Source organism: Schistocerca gregaria, chromosome 6 (genome assembly GCF_023897955.1).
Source record: "Schistocerca gregaria isolate iqSchGreg1 chromosome 6, iqSchGreg1.2, whole genome shotgun sequence".
In the NCBI taxonomy this organism is placed as follows: Eukaryota; Metazoa; Arthropoda; class Insecta; order Orthoptera; family Acrididae; genus Schistocerca; species Schistocerca gregaria.
The window spans coordinates 382055798-382073214 of NC_064925.1; the positions used below are offsets into that span (position 1 = coordinate 382055798).

A 17417-nucleotide genomic window follows, 5' to 3' on the forward strand; every position below is an offset into this window, starting at 1 on the left:
AAAATCTGAAGAAATTCTGGTTGTATGTAAAGTACACAAGACGCAGTCAATACCCTCGCTGCGCAGTGCTGATGGTACTGTTACCGACAACTGGACCGCTAAATCGGAGTTATTGAACACAGTTTTCCGAAATTCCTTCACCAGGGAAGACGAATGGAATATTCATGAATTTGAAACACGAACATCTGCTAGCATGAAGTAGATACCTTAGGGGTTGCGAAGCAACTCAAATCGCTTGATATGGGCAAGTCTTCATTTCCAGATTGTATACTGATTAGGTTCCTTTTAGATTACGTTGACACAATAGCTCCCTACTTAGCAATCATATACAACCATTCGCTCACCGATAGATCTGTACCTACAGATTAAAAAATTGCGCAGGTTGCACCAGTGTTTAAGAAGGGTAGTAGGAGCGAACTGCAGACCTATATCATTGACATCGGTTTGCAGTAGGGTTTTGGAGCATATACTGTATTCAAACATTATGAATCACCTCAAAGTGAACGATCTATTGATACATAATCAGCATGGTTTCAGAAAACATCGTTCTTGTGCAATGCAGCTAGCTCTTTATTTGCACGAAGTAATGGCTGCTGTCGACAGGGGGTCTCAAGTTGATTCCATATTTGTAGATTTCCAGAAAGCTTTTGACACCATTCCTCACAAGCGACTTCTAATCAAGCTGCGGGCCTTTGGGGTATCGTCTCAGTTGTGCGACTGGATTCGTGACGTCCTGTCGGGAAGGTCGCAGTTTGTGGTAATAGACTACAAATCATCGAGTAAAACTGAAGTGATATCAGGTGTTTCCCAGGGAAGCGTCCTGGGACCTTTGCTGTTCCTGATCCATATAAATGTCCTGGGTGACAATCTGAGCAGTTCTCTTAGGTTGTTTGCAGATGATGCTGTAATTTACCATCTAGTAAGGTCATCCGAAGACCAATATCAGTTGCAGAGTGATTTAGAAAAGATTGCTGTATGGTGTGGCAGGTGGCAGTTGACGCTAAATAACGAAAAGTGTGATGTGATCCACATGAGTTCCAAAAGAAATCCGTTGGAATTCGATTACTCGATAAATAGTACAATTCTCAAGGCTGTCAATTCAACTAAGTACCTGGGTGTTAAAATTATGAACAACTTCAGTTGGAAAGACCACATAGATAATATTGTGGGGAAGGCGAGCCAAAGGTTGCGTTTCATTGGCAGGACATTTAGAAGATGCAATAAGTCCACTAAAGAGACAGCTTACACTACACTCGTTCGTCCTCTGTTAGAATATTGCTGCGCAGTGTGGGATCCTTACCAGGTGATATTTACAGAGGACATCGAAAGGGTGCAAAAAAGGGCAGCTCGTTTTGTATTATCACATAATAGGGGAGAGAGTGTGGCAGATATGATACGCGAGTTGGGATGGAAGTCATTAAAGCAAAGACGTTTTTCGTCACGGCGAGATCTATTTACCAACTTTCTCTTGCGAATGCAAAAATATTTTGTTGAGCCCAAGCTACATAGGTAGGAATGATCATCAAAATAAAATAAGAGAAATCAGAGCTCGAACAGAAAGGTTTAGGTGTTCGTTTTTTCCATGCGCTGTTCAGGAGTGGAATGGTAGAGAGATAGTATGATTGTGGTTCGATGAACCCTGTGCCAAGCACTTAAATGTGAATTGCAGAGTAATCATGTAGATGAAGATGTGAAAATTAGTGACTGAAGTTATGCGTGGCTTATACGGATAGATGTGGTGGGATGTCAGCCATCAGTAGCTAGTGCATCAGCGTACGGTACACCACCTTTCAGCATTGTGCGTCATCTCGAAAGCTTCCTCTACCCCCCCCCCCCCCCCCCCAACCCCCCTCCGGCATATTCTTGTGAGCACGTCACTTTATAAGAAGATGAAAGACACCTGTCAGTATCTTCATTCTTTTTTTATAATCACTGGAAAAATTTCTTTGTTTTTAATTTTTTACACAAAGTGTACAACATAACATCACATTCTTTTTTTTCATAAACTACTTTATTAATGTGTAAATATTGACATTTTCTCAAAACAGTCCCTGTCTTGTGGACGTGAGTTGTGTGCCCTGTTGGTGTCCCTGTTCCCAGTCGGCCTAGAAGCTGCTCCTCGCAGTCTCATAATAAATGAAGAGTGCAACCCATTTGTACAGCTGTGGAAACCACGACCCCCGATGGACAGGCCATTAATTGATGTTGTTAGGTACGTATAAATTTAAATGTAGTTTTAAACACAACTGAGATACACAAAATGATAAAAATCTCAGTTTATACATACTTTCTGGAAGGTTGAAGAGCAGTAAAGCTTAACAAATTGTAGTAGTAACTGTAATACAGTTGTTTGTATAGAAGTCATTCTGATAATTTGATTGAGTAATGAAGACTGCTGATTTTTGAGTAGTCTTTTTCTTTATATCTTATCAGAGATTGTATCTTATCAGAGAGAACAGTGGCCCATATTATGGCTGCTGTTAGCACATTACTGCCTGTGTGTGATGTGGGGTAACTGATCTTGTTATGTGTTGTCAAACATTTCCATTTTATTTCAGAAAGAATTTGCCCTGATGAAATGGATAAGGTTCTTATAGAGCTATTTTAGTAGACAGAGAGCTGTGCATTAAAATATGACCAAGCGAGGTGGCACAGTGATTATCACACTGGACTTGCATTTGGCAGGATGACGGTTCAATCCTGTGTCCAGCCAGCCTGATTTAGTTTTTCCGTGATTCCCCTAAATTGCTTCAGGCAAGTTCTGGGATGGTTCCTTTGAAAGGGCATGGTTGACTACCTTCCCTAATCCGATGAGACTGATGGCCTCACTGTTTGGTCTCCTCTCCCCAAATCAATCCAATCCAAACCATTAAAATATATCTTTACTACTCTTACCTTGCATGATTTTTGATTAAGTAGAATAGAAACAATTGCTGTCCCACAAGGACACCTCTGTTTTGAACTAATTAGTTGTTGGCATAAATCTTGTTCATTTCTAAATAGGGGACACTGGAAAAGTTCAAAAGAGGGCATCTCTTTTTGTATTATTGCTGAGTAGGGCAGAGAATGTTAAAGATAAAACAAGCGAGGTGGCAGTTGTAGTCATTAAAACAAAGGCATTTTTTGTTGAGGAAAGCTCTTTTCGTGAAATGTCAATCACTAACTTTCTCCTCAAAATCACAAGCTATTTTGTTGCCTTCCACCTATTTGGGGAGTAATGACCATTGTAATAAAATAAAACAAATCACAGCTAGCACAGAAAGGTGTAGATGTTCATTTTTCCACATGCCTATTCGACAGTTCAGTGGTCAAGAAATAGGCTGAAAGTGATTCTTTATGAAGCTGATTCTACATACTTAAGTGTGAATTCCATAGAAATTGTGTAGATATATGGCAGTGCAGAAATCACTTTAGAATTTTACTGCTGGTTGACTGTAGTGACACTCTTTAGAAGATCTGAAATTTCACATTTATTTTGACCTTTATGCTAAAATATATCGTTAAGAAATAGAAATTAATAGTCACAAAATTTAGTTTGGTGGACTTCGATTATGTACCATCATAGTTATATTGATGTCATCATGCACTTCACTTACAATTGTTCAGAACCTTGCAAGTCTTAATTGCTTGCACCATCTATCAAGAATTCAGTACTAATGTTCCTCAGATAAATACAAACATAGAAGTTCTTTTCCTAACAACATGTGAAAAAAAAATTACAAGTTTTGTACATTAGAAAATTTTGTAATGGGACATCGGTGCAGTTTTGGTTGGATGCAACACGCCATAATAGGTGTAGTGATTCAAGGTAGATGAAGTCTCATAAAAATCATACTTAGTCCATTTATTAATACATTCAGTAATTTTTCTGGTTCATAGTGTAATTCAGATCTGCTGGAAACATACCTTCTCTTAATATAATGAGGATGAGGTGCAGGCGGTAGTTAATCATTACAAAATTCTAACTGGTATACGATTGGACAATATTCTTACTGTCTCCGTTGACCCAATTTCATCACTGTCAATCATTCAGTGAGTTTTGATGCGAACTGGCAAAGCCTTGTGGCCTACCCTGTGAACTCGGTGCAATGACTCGTAGCAGGCTGTTCACATGTTCACATGCTTTGCTCAGTCAATACGCTACCAGCCTATCCAGACCGGAACTGCTTATCCTAACTAAGTTTCTTCAATCTCAGATCAGCTTCTTATCTTTACATTACATAGTTACTTTTTCATTGAACTCCTGAACAAGAGCCAGTGACCATTCGGTGCTTGTACATACTAAATCTGAGATAACAATATTTACAAATATGATATTTTGTCATTACAAAAACATAAATAAAATTAAAAGTTTACATTTTTTATTGTAATAAAAACCATTGTCACGTTTGTACACACTTAAAAAAAAGTTTTGCATCATCCCGGTTCCCAGAACTCCTGAAGATAGGTGTTGACTGTGAATATTGTTGACATACCTCGCTCAGGCCGCCCAAGGGCTACTACTGCAGTGGATGATCACTACCTACAGATTACGGTACGGAAGAACCCTGACAGCAATACTACCGTGTTTACTAATGTTTTTCATGCAGCTACAGGATGTCATATTATGACTCAAGCTAAGCACAATAGGCTGCATGATGCGCAACTTCACACCTGGTGTCCATGGTAAGGTTCAGCTTTGTAAAGACGACACCATGCAGTGTGGTACAGATGGGCCCAACAACATGCCGGATGGACCGCTCAGGATTGGCATCACATTCTCTTCACTGATGAGTGCCTTCAACCAGAAAATCGTCGGCAATGTGTTTTGAGGCAACACGGTCAGGCTGAACACCTTAGACACAGTGTCCAGCGAGTGCAGCAAGGTGAAGTTCCTTGCTGTTTTGGGGTGACATTGTGTGGGACGAATGTACGCTGCTGGTGGTCATGGAAGGCGCCGTAACGGCTGTGTGATATATGAATGCCATCCTCCGACTGATAGTGCAACCATATTGGCAACACATTGGTGAGGCATTCGTCTTCAAAGGTGAAAATTTGTGCCCCCGTGGTGCACACCTTGTGAATGACTTCCTTCAGGATAATGACATCACTTGACTAGAGTGGCCAGTATATTCTCCAGACATGAACGCTATCCAACGTGCCTGGGATACATTGAAAATGGCTGTTTATGGACGAAGTGATCCACCAACCACTATGAGGTATTTACGCAGAATCGCCTTTGAGGAGTGGGACAGTCTGGACCAACAATGCCTTGGTGAACTTGAGAATAGTATGCCAAGATGAATGAAGGCATGCATCAATGCAAGAGGTTGTGCTACTGGGTATTGGAGGTACAGATGTGTACAGCAATCTGGACCACCACCTCTGAAGGTCTCGCTGTATGGTGATACAACATACAATGTGTGCTTCTCATGAGCAATAAAAAGGGCAGGAATGATGTTTCTGTTGATCTTTATTCCAATTTTCTCTACAGGTTCCACAACTCTTGGAACAGAGATGATGGAAAACTTTTTTTGATGTGTGTAGTTGTGTCTGTATTTGAAAATATTTAACCAGCTTTCTCCTTTTGTTTTGCTTGCTGCGAGAGTAGGTGCAGCTGTCATTTTGGAATAAGATACCATGCGACCATTATTTTGTTCCCTTTCTCTCAAATGTTTTGAAAGCCTGTGGGAACAAAATTCAGAGTATCTGCCATACGTTCATTGTACTCAGGTGGGGTACTGCTTTCCCATTGAACCACAGACATTGCAGTTGATGGGGTGGCTTGGGTGCCTCAACAATACAGATAGGTGTACCACAGTTACAGTCACATTGGGAGGATATCGGTGGAGGTGCCAGACAAACATGTGGTTCTTGAAGAGGGCGGCAGCCTTTTCTGTAGCTGCATGGGCAACAGTCAGGATGATTGACTGATCTGACCATGTAACATCACCCAACTTGGGAGTAAAATAGACCTCGTTCACATCCCCAATCGGAGACTACTAAGTAGGATATCATCATCAGAAAAAGTAAAACCAGCATTCTGTTGGTCGGAGTATGGAATATTAGATCCATTAATTGAGCAGGTACATTAGAAAACTTAAAACAGAAAATGGATAGATTGACATTAGATATATTGGGAATTAGTGAAGTTTGTTGGCAGGAGGATTAGGACTTCAGTCCAGTGAGTATGGGGTTATTAATACCAAATCAGTTAGGGATAATGCAGGAATAGCTCTAATAATGAATAAGAAAATAGGAATGTGGGTAAGCTCTACTATGAACAGTACAGTGAACACATTATTGTAGCGAAGCTGACAAAGCCAATGTGCACCACAGTAGTACAGATTTATATACCGACTAACTCCACATCTGATGAAGAGATTGAAAAAATGTTTGTTGAGATAGAAGGAGAAATTATTCAGATAGTTAAGGTAGAGGAAAAATTTATTGTAATGAGGGACAGGAATTCGATACTAGGAAAGGGAAAAATAGGAGGAGAATATGGAGTGTAGGAAAGGAAGGGAAGTGGAAGCCGTCTGGTGGAATTTTGCACAGAGAATAATTTAATCATTGCTTCCTCTCGTTATAAGAATGATGAAAGAAGGTTGTACATGTATCAGAGACCTGGAGAGGATAGAAAATTTCAGAATCATTATATAATGATAAGGCAGAGATTTTGGAATCAGATTTTAAACTGTAACAAATTTCCAGGAGTAGATGTGGAGTGTAACCATAATTTATTGGTTAGGAAACTGCAGATTAAATCTGAAGAAATTGCAAAAGGGTAGGAAATTAGAGAGTTGGTTCCTGTATAGTTTGAAAGAACCAGTGGTTCTTGAGACTTTTAGTGCAAGCATTAGACAATGATTGACTGAAACAGGGGACATGATTACAGTAAAAGACAAGTGGGTAGCTTTGAGAGATGAAATAGTGAAGGCAGAAGAGGATAAAACAGGTAAAAAGACAAGGCATAGTAAAAATCCTTGTCTGAAGAATGAGAATGACAGAAAGTGCAAAATGGCTAAGCAGGAATGGCTAGAGGTCAAATGCGAGACTATAGAAGCATATATAATTAGGGGAATGATACGTAACACCAATAGGAAAATTGAGTGGTCTTTGGAAAAAAGAGAAGCAGCTGTACTTACTATGTCCGCAGTGCAAGGAAAATCACCCAGGTAAAAAAAATAATAATTGTGAAGTTTATTGTACATAAATAAATAGTTTACTCCAAGGGGAATCAGATTCAAACACAATACCTTAAAATGAGTCACATCCGTAATATTTAATGAATAAGAAAAATAACAGAAAGCTGAAGCCCTGTAATTGTCTCCGATGGAACTTGGTGTGACACAATAACTTACCCATCACTAAGCTCGCCACTGTCAATGCCTGTATAAGACGTAGACAAGTCATAGTCCTGAGAGGACTGGAAAAAGTTTAAGATCGGTATAATCAATGACATGAAAAGATAACAGATATTACAAAGTCTGACTGCAGGTTATTGCATCTGGGGGTGCGTCTCTTTGTTGTAAAGGTCGTCATGGCAGCTTCTGGATGGGAAGTTGAATGTGGATGGTGATGTCGTTGTAATGGTGGCTCCAGAGTGAGGTGCTGATTGATGGAATGGTTTCACAATTCGCATCTGGTGCAGGAAGCTCACTTAGAGTGAAGTTGGTTCATCATGACCCAAGCACTGGCATAAATACTGCCCGTGCTCTAGGATTCTGCTGGTACTATTTTCAGTCTTGTGGCACGTGGAGAAGAAAGGGTCCATGTAACCAGTGTCTGCTGGCAGCACTAGAATTGCTGCCAGGTAACTGGGAAGAGTGCGACCCTCTCATGTCTGTCAGGAGGGAGGTCCATTGGTTGCACAGCCCATTTGTGTTGTTGGTTGCTGGCTGAATAGCCACAGGGCCTTGACGCAGCAGCTCCCCCATCCCCCTCTCTCACTGAAGGGGAGGGGAGGTGGTAGCACATCTTAACATCTCTGTGTGGGCAGCGGTCTTGTTGACAGCTTAGGGCTAAGGTCCACCACCATCGGCATTGGTGCTGCTTATCGCAGGATTGCAGTGTTGAGGAGCAGAAGCGTCCAGTGGCCATATCGCCAGGCAGGGATCTTGGAACCATCACAAGGCTGGTGTGCACAGACCTGGGGCACATGGCAAGGAGCGGTCTGTCTGGACCAAGTCTGGAAGGAGATCAAAGAAAGTAAAAACAGATAGCTGGAAGTAGTGTGAAGGCACTTGGTAAAGGATTTGTAAAAATTAAATACAGAAAGCAACTGTGAGGGCAAGAGTGCCAAGAAATAGAAATTAGTATGTCCAGAGAGCATAATGAGTGCTGGGGCATGGAAGAAACAGAATTATTCTTCTTTATGGGGAAGAACTCCCTCCCTAGCGCCTTTGCTGTAGGTTCCTCTCCTCCTCCTCCTCCTCCTCCTCCTCAATCTCCCCCCCCCCCCTCCCTCCCTCTCCACCACAGCCCTTATGCCTCCTTGCTAGCTCACCAGCTTGGTAGACAGTCTGTGTGGTGGGCCTGTTATGTACCCATCTGGCTGCACCCTGAAACCACAGGGATCACAGTACTGGTACCTGCAATGTGAATGGCTCCTGCAAGCCTAGGAGTGGTTGCCCATCTTTTCAGGGCATCAGAACTCCTGGCAATGACTGTCTTGCAGGGCGGCCATTGCTGTGGCTGGGTGGTTCCCCTCGAGGTGAGCCCCTGCACAGAATGAGTGGTAGCAGAGCTGATGTTTGGCGCATGAAATGTGTTAAACTCCCTGGCTGCTCTTCTGCAACTGCATCTCTTCCTAGAAATAGTTCTGTGTCAGTTCCTGTTTGTGCCTTCCTGCCCTTGCTCTCCTTGGCAGGAGGGCCAGGCCCGCTGGCTTGGGGTGAAACCCTTTCCGCAGTACGTCACCTGTATTAGGACTGATGGGGAAACTTTTGCTGCCACCAAACCCCTTTTGTTTGTGGAATACATTGAGGACAAGTTCAGTGAAGTTGAGTTGTGAAGCAAGATGAGATCTGGCTCCCTCCTTGTCAAGACAACTTCTGCCAGTCAGTCAAGCTCCCTCTTTGCCTGCAACCATTTAAAGAGACATTCCAGTGAATACCGCTCCTCACAAGTCACTCAATATGACACATGGTGTAATTTTCAATAGGGAGCTCCTCCTCCTTAAGGTTGGTCTGGAATAACGTGGTGTTCATTTCATCTGGTGTGTCCAGAGGTGCCCTAAGGACCATTGTGTGGACACTGGCACTTTCATCTGAGATTTGAGGGGGGACATGCCGCCCGAGAAGGTCAAGGTAATTCTATATAGATGCAATGTCAAACCATACATTCCACTTTCCAAGTGTTGTGTCCATTGCCTCGAGTTTGGCCGCATGTCCTCGCGATGCAGTCCCGTTCCCATCTGCGGTGATTGTTGGTGCCCTCTTTATGTGGGAAGCCTTGTACCCTGCTGCCTAACTGTGTAAACTGCTTTGGTCTCCATTCTCCATACTCACTAGAATTTCTAGTGTATAAAAAGGAAAAAAGAATTCTTGGAATAAAGACATCCTCTTCTCTGGTTCGTGCTAGCTATGGGGCTCCCTCTCAGAACACCCCTCCCGAGCGTTCTCAAGGTAGGAAGCCTGCAACCTCAGGTCGCATAAGGGACTCACACTCTGAGGCCCCAAATCTGCTCGCTCTCTGTCCGATCCTGGCAGCATTGCCTATTCCCTTACTGATAACACCTCCTCCCTCCCTGCGAGGGAGAAGAAGAAGAAGAAGAAGCAGTGCATGTCAAAGGATGAGGCTTCCCTGGCTTCCTCGGGGAATTCAGCCCATACTTGTTGGTGACAACCACTGACCCGGTAATATGACTTCCACTCGGCTTCTATATATCTACCCTGGACCGTAGCCACACAATAATCCAGCGGAACTGCAACGGATATTACTGTTACCTACCAGAACTACAACTTGTTTCCTCCTATTCTACGTTCTCTCTTGCTCTTCAAAAAACGCACTTCTGTGATGACCACTCTCCAACGTTTCATGGTTATCGGACTTTCTGTCAGAACCATGCCATCCCCAGAATAGTGTGTGGAAGAGTCTGCACTTTATTTTGCAATGATGTCATCAGTGACTGGATTCCTATCTGTACGGACACAGAAGCAATAGCAGTACATGTGCGAATGACCACAGCAATCACCATATGCAATGTCTACCTCCTTCCAGGAGGCTACTTCCTTATGTTGACCCCCTACCTGAATACAGCAACTCCTCCCTGTTTACTGCCTCCTCAGGGACGTCAGTGCCCAACACTCCCTGTGGGGGAGTGCCACTTTGATGGGTAGGGGTCTTCTAATTGACCAACTTCTTACAGACTGTGATTTGTTTCTCCTCAATGATGGTTGCTTTACTTACTTCAATGCTGCTCACAGCACCTTTTCTGCTGTCGATCTCACGATCTCCTCCCTTGCTCTCTTGGCTTCCCTACATTGGTGACACAGTGATTATCTTTATGACAGTGGCCAATTTCCATTGAGCCTGTCATTCCCCTGCCACTGCCAGGATGACAGGCACCCAAGTTTGACATTTTGTAAAGCCTCTTGGCCTTTATGTATGCCTGCTTTGCACTTTGACACCTCTCTCTTGGATTGCATTGACGCAGTTGTGCGAGACATCTCTACCACTCTTTTTCATGCCGCTGGCGCACCTATCCCCCTCTCCACAGGTCTCCACCATCGTCGACCAGTGCCTTGGTGGTCCAGAGACATAAAAGTCATTATCCAGGACAGCTGATGGGTGCTGCAATGATTTAAGCAACACCTTTCAGAGGACGACCTTGTTGATTTTAAGTGTCTCCATGCTAAGGCATTTTTAGTAATTATCGAACATATTCATGATGGAAATCTTGATTGAGTGTCATTGTTATCTTCACTTTTTCCTAAGCTAATTGTAGGTTAATGTATTTTCCATAGAATATTTGAAATGTTTTAATTTTTTCCCTTTGTTGCAGAGAAGCAATGACTGTTTTCTGTAAAATGTTTTTCTTCATTTTTCCCATCAGTGACAAAATGCAGCACTCCATCTTCCGCAGTGCAGTGACAATTACTAGTGTTCTGTCTAGTAGGTCCAGAGGACTGGGTTCAGATGGCCATTCTGTCGCTCGCAGTGCCACAAGTGCTCCGGCAGCAGCTAGTGGTAGCAGCAGCGAGTCAGGTGGTGAGAGGGCGGAGCCTCTCAGTGTCATCCGCATACGCCTCAATCCCATGGACTTTGAGTACTTCACTTCAGTAAGTGTGTAAGGCAGTATTGCTGCCAGGGAGTACCTTGTTTGTTTGTTCCTTTCTTCCTTACCACTTTTATCAACCATTTCTTCTGTCTTTATTTCTTACAGGCTGAAATTTTTGTAATTTATCAATATTCCTGAAATTTTTAATGAAGATGGTGTAACAGCTACCTCCTCCTTCACCTCCTGCACTTAAAGTAATACATTGATATTAGTTTAATTAATGGTTTTTCATAGTCTTCTGCGTTTGAAGGCTATCCTTTTAGCTTACAGTGTATCAGTGATCTTTTTCACTTCATCTGTTCCTTACTTTCACGGGTTTCTTCTCAGCCTTACATCTTGTATCCTTCTGTCCTACCCCCTTCCTTTCATTTCCCACAATTCGTTATTGAATATTCCCTGACAGTACTACTCTTTATGGTTTTTAAGAATGAGTGTCTTTTGTCAAATGTTTAACTTCGGAATAAGTTGTAATTTTTCAACTGTCTCTTTGCAGAGCTTTATATACGGGGTGTTCAAAAAGTCTCTCTGCAGTGCATTATGATTGTTATCTGCATGTGCTATATGATTGACTTGTGTATTCAACAACAAGGGGGACACTTTCAACATATAAAGTGAAAATTTGTAAGTAAAAATGAATATTCAATAAATTAATAACTTGTATTTCACTGAGTTTCATTTCGGTATATTGAGTGTGGCATACGGGACGCGCAGCTAACAGTCATACAGCACTGCGGAGAAACTTTTGAACACACAAATTTTTAGCAGGAGTCACCTCTCAAATATGCTGAATTATTGTAGTTAACCAGCGATTAGTATCCATGCCTAAGTTTTGCAGTAGCTGTAATTGTATACTCTTAAGTTTGAGTTACTTGTCTAATGTCCTGTAAGACATTTATTCCCCAATGTTTGATGACATCTGTTGGCACGCAAGAGCTGTTGATTTACTTATTCTTTAGAGAGCCTAATGTTATGTTGGGTTTGAGACTGACTAAGTACTAAATCTATTTATTGTGCTGGTTCTTTCTGTTCAAGCCATGCTCTCTCCTCTATCCTCCTTACTGTCCTTACAGAAACCAGTGTTCTCTCCGTATACACGTATTTCCATCTACTTTCAGTTTACCAAAAATTCTTTTAAATTTAGATTGAGAAGCACATTGGATTGGAGAGTGACTTGATTAATCCTATAATTGATGTTAAAAGTGTAATTAGTAATTTAGTTAAATTTTATCTTTGTCTTGGGAGTACAGCATAAGCTCTCCAGACAAAAAAAATTAGTCATCCCTAGAGAAATAGTTACAAACATCATTTAATAGTGTGTAATTCCACCCCTGGACTTGATAACCACCCAGATTCATTTAAGAAGTGAGTCCACAAGTTGTGCAGGTACATCCATTCAGTTTAAGCCACTCACTGATGATATGACCATTCAATTCCACCAAATTGTTGGGATGCTAATGTTGACCCACTGTTCCAACATGACCCACAGATTTTCTATGACATTCAAGTTAGGTGATTTTGTAGTCCAGTTAATATGTAATAATGTGGGGAAATGTTCAGGAAACTACTCACATACTCTTCCAGTGCGATGAACTTTGCTGTTGTAGTCTTTATGTGCTTGTGTGAGCAGTGGCCTCTTACAAGGTGGCAGACACCAAATGTTCATTGCATGCAGTTCCTGTCGCATTGTTATATCGCTAACAGGTTGGGATGGAACTTCAGTCGCTGGCTACAGCAATTTCAGTGAGGTCTCTAAGTGATTTTGATTCACAGGTGGTGAAAGGCATCTCCAGTCCCTCTGTAAGGATCTTATTCCAACTACGACACTGATTACGGGTTTTGCGGCCATGTGTGTTGCACCACTTCTTGTAGAAAGGTTTAACATTCCACTGTGAAACACTGACAAATCCAGCAACTTCACACACCGTATGGACCTGATCATAGCCAAACACGATTGCTCCTTTTTGCCATTTACCGATTTTTACGTACAATGTCTGCTTGAAACAAAAATGTCTCACTGATTGCTGGAGCCTTATGCTCACATAGAGGCAGTGTGTGCGTGGTTGACCATGTGACTTGATCACTGCTCTGTCTGTAAAGGCTGAATGATTCATCTGTGCATGTGTACTGAGGTGGTTAATTTTTTGCCCGGTGAGCTTATTTCACCAGTATGCCTGACAGCCACTCAAAATTCACGTCAGTTAATACTGTTGGAGGTACCTGATGTCAGTGTAGACACTTCTAGATATCCGTGTTTTGATAACCTGAAATTATGACCAAACTTTAATATTATATTCAACAGTGTAACACCTGTAAATTGGAGTGTTTTAACTACTTCTTACATTGTGGATGTAAACTGAATAATCTCAGTGGGCAGTTCTCACCTGCAGTGGCAACCCTTCTGGTCATTCGTAAAAAGAAAAATATCCATTACACCTTGATTTTTCAGTCTATGGTTCTGCTCTGTTAATCAGACAAAATTTGGCTATTCATGCATGACTCACAGGCAGACTTAAACTTCCATAGGTTGTCAACTATGTCTTTTCTTCCTTCCTCCAGATTTTTGTCTCATTACAAAAGCTGTGCTCACTTCCCATCTTTCACTGGAGAGCTGCTACTGTTTTTGCTCCACTACACACACACATTCATCATTTTACCATTACTGAAACTTAGTGTCATTTGCTTGTTGTTCTCATTGTTGTCGTTGTTGTTGTGGTGGTGGTGGTGGTGGTTGTCGTCATCCGACGGAGGACTGGCTTTATGCAGCTCTCCATGTTACTCTATGGTGTACAAGCCTCTTCATCTCCAAGTAACCACTGCAACCTACATTTACTTGAATCTGCTTACTGTACTCTTCTCATGGTCTCCCTGTGCAGTTTTCATTGCCCACACTTCCTTCCAATAATAAACTTTCAGTGTTTTGATACCTACATGATCCCATCCTTTACTCAAGCTGTGCCACAAATTTCTTTTCTCCCTGATTTGGTTCAGTACATTCTTATTCATTACCCGGTCTATTCATCTTCTCTTCAGCATTCTCCTGTAGTACCACATTTTCAAAAGCCTGTATTCTCTTCTTGTCTAGCCTGTTTATTGTCCATGTTTCACTTCTGTAAAAGACTACAGTGCAGTCAAATATCTCCATGAAAGACTTCCTGACAGTTAAATTTATTTTGGATGTTAACAAATTTACCTTTTTTTTTTTTTTTTTTTTTTTAACTGCCTGTCTTCCTATCGCCAGTCTGCATTATATGTCCTCTCTGCTTCAGCTGTTGTCAGTTCTTTTGCTTATCGCATAAACCTCCTCTGCTACATGTAGCATGTTGTTCCCTAATCTAATTTCCTGTGTCACCTCATTTAATTTGAGTACCTTTGTGTTACTTGTGTTGATGTTCATCTTATAACATCTTTTCAAGACACTATCCATTCTGTTCATTAGATCTTTGCTGTTTCTAACAGAATTATGATGTCATTGGCAATTCTTAAAGATTTTTCTCTCTTCTCCCTGAGTTTTAACTTTCTGTCCGATGTGTTCAAATCGATAAATTTCGGACTTTGCTGTAAATTATTTGTCAACAGCTAGCAGCCCTGGTGTCTTCTCACTAGTAGCTTCCCTTCTCCAACCGATTTTCGTTGTTGTGTGCTTCAGTACCTATGTAACTGCTCTGTTATTTGTAAGGTGAATAGACAGCACCCATTTGCATTTTGTTTCAGCAGTTCATTTCTTTGATTATCAACATAGTTTAGTAAGTAGTTCAGAGCTAATTTAGAATTTAAAATGCTGTTATTTTCCTTTTAGGCTGTCTTATCACATGTTGTGGCTAACCAAATATCAAGTAGCAACTTGATACACTGTGCCTGTTTGTGTTATTTTATACGAATTTTATGATTTTATGTGGGGGTATACTTGATTATTTCAGGCAACCTCCTTAAACCAAATCATGTTGGAGAAGTCTAAAAGATGATGTTGAAAGGGGATAATAATAAAAATCAGGATTTTGAAGAGGAAGTGGACACAGATTTTGATAACGTAGTTGAAGTTCAGCAGGAAGATTCAGAAACAGAGGACGACAACAGTGAAGATGATGTGGAAGTACTTGACGAAAACAACCATTACCGTATTGGAAGGGGCAGAGAGACAAAATGGAATAAAGTTCCACCAATGCAGAGTGTACATTTCAGGGCCCACAATATTATTCGAAAATTACTTTGACTTATAGGTGCAGTGAAGGCAGAAATAATGCTTTTGGAATGTTGGAATTGCCTCATAGGTGATGACATTTTGTCAATTGTAGTTTTGTATACAAATCAGTATAGTGAGTGTGTTGGAAATTAGCATGAGAGGGATGTAAAACCAGTAAATGTTTTTGAATTGAAAGCCGTCATTGGTCTCTATTTTTAGCTGATGTTAACAAAAGTAACAGACAAATCTTAGAGGTCTGTGTGGAACTAATGGAGATAGCATTGGAAAAATTTTGCCTTATAATGATAATAAAATGTTTCAGATTCATTTTGTGGTGTCTTGCATTTGACAAGTCACGGGACTTGCAATCAAAGGAGATGATTAGGCAAAATAATAGTGATTCTAAAAATACTATAGTGAATCTAAAAAAACTGCTAGAAATCCTATACCTTTGAAGAAAATGTTATAGTAGGTAGATGTAAAAACTGGAAGGATTCTGTGGAAACTGCAGTTTTCTCCAATATGAATCTAGGAAACCAAACAACTGTGGAATTAAGATGTATGCTCCTGTGGATTACCAAATATTTTAATTGTGTAATTTGGAAATACATACTGAATTGCAACCAGAAGGCTTACACCACATGACCAATAAACCTTAGATGTTCTGCATCTGTGTGAGCCTATTAATCGCTCATGTTGAAATATGGCAGAGACAACTGGGTTACTAGTATTGGCTTGACAGAAGAAAAAAATCTTTATTTTGTTGGGAGGATGAAGAAAGACAAGTGTGAGATTCCTCTGTAGTTTGCAACCAGTGAAGGAAGTGCTGTCCACAGTTCACTTTTTGGCTTCAAGAAAGGTTGTTCCCCAGCTTCTGTGTTCCAAAAAGTGGAAGTGTATGGTACAGGGATCAAGTTTGCATGAAGATTATTCAATAGGTACTGACACTGGAGATAAACAGAAGCCATCCATTCTAACATTTTATAATAGCACCAAATGTGGAGTTGACACTATGGATAAGTTGAGCACTTCATATGGTGTTGCAAGAAATGTGTGCAGTTGTTCCATGCTTATATCTTTTACATTGATCAATATGAGCAAAATCAGTGCACAAGTAATTTAGTGTGGTAACAGTGAGGATTGTATCCGAAGAAAAGGATTCCTGAAACAACTACCGTATTCGTTAGTTCTACCTCACTTGGTTTGAAGAAGCTTGGACACCTAAGGAATTCAAAGGGTTTTCAACTGAGGCTACAACATTTTAGGTCAACATGTGAAGATAAAGTGGAAGATGCAAGCAGAAATGTAGATAAAGGAACTGAGATCAAGAAAAAAAAGATGTAGCACCTGCACAGTAAAGAAACGACTGACAAAATATTGTTTCAAAATGTCACAATGTTTGGTCTGTGTGATGCACACAGAAACTTTTTACTCTGAGAGTGGTAAAACTCCTCATATGTTCCACAGCCCAAAAATGATGAAGAGCCAAATGTTTGAGTCATCTTATTATTGTTGTTGTGCTCTAATGTTGTCTTTGCCTTTTCGTAAAGATATTTATAACCAGTTGCATTGCTGAAATTTAATAAAGAAGCAAGTGAAAAAGCAACACTGTTGTCATATGTTACCCCAGTCCAACAGTGCCAACAAGAAAACTGAGTGTTTAATATTTCAATTGTTGTTATGCTCTTATGTCTTCTTTGTCTTGCTTTAAATATATTTTCCATTTATGATGTGTTTTGTTAATGATATTTAATAAATAATCATGAGAATAAGCAATTTGATTCTCCATACCCAATCTCAATGCAAAAAAAAGGGTGTGTGAAAGAAGATTAATATACTTTTGAAAACTCACGTTTGTTTCCTTTACTGCTTGGTCAGTGTACCGATTGAATTACATGAAGGATAAGCTGCAACACTGTCTCAATGCACTCCCAACTACTGCTTATCTTTCATGCCATTTGACTCTTGTAAGTG

The 17417-nt window shown here is 40.8% G+C and overlaps 1 protein-coding gene across 4 annotated transcripts in view; it reads left to right on the top strand.

The window, feature by feature from the left end:
• Positions 1-17417, top strand: part of LOC126278092 (lysosomal-trafficking regulator) — a 543055-nt gene that overhangs the window by 28248 nt on the left and 497390 nt on the right. For 3 of the 4 annotated variants that reach the window (XM_049977935.1, XM_049977937.1, XM_049977938.1), the window contains exons 4-5: positions 2049-2212; positions 11099-11264. In XM_049977935.1, coding sequence (XP_049833892.1) covers positions 2049-2212; positions 11099-11264 — 330 coding nt within the window. The remainder of the gene's footprint in view (positions 1-2048; positions 2213-11098; positions 11265-17417) is intronic. The other variant, XM_049977936.1, reaches the window with a different exon arrangement.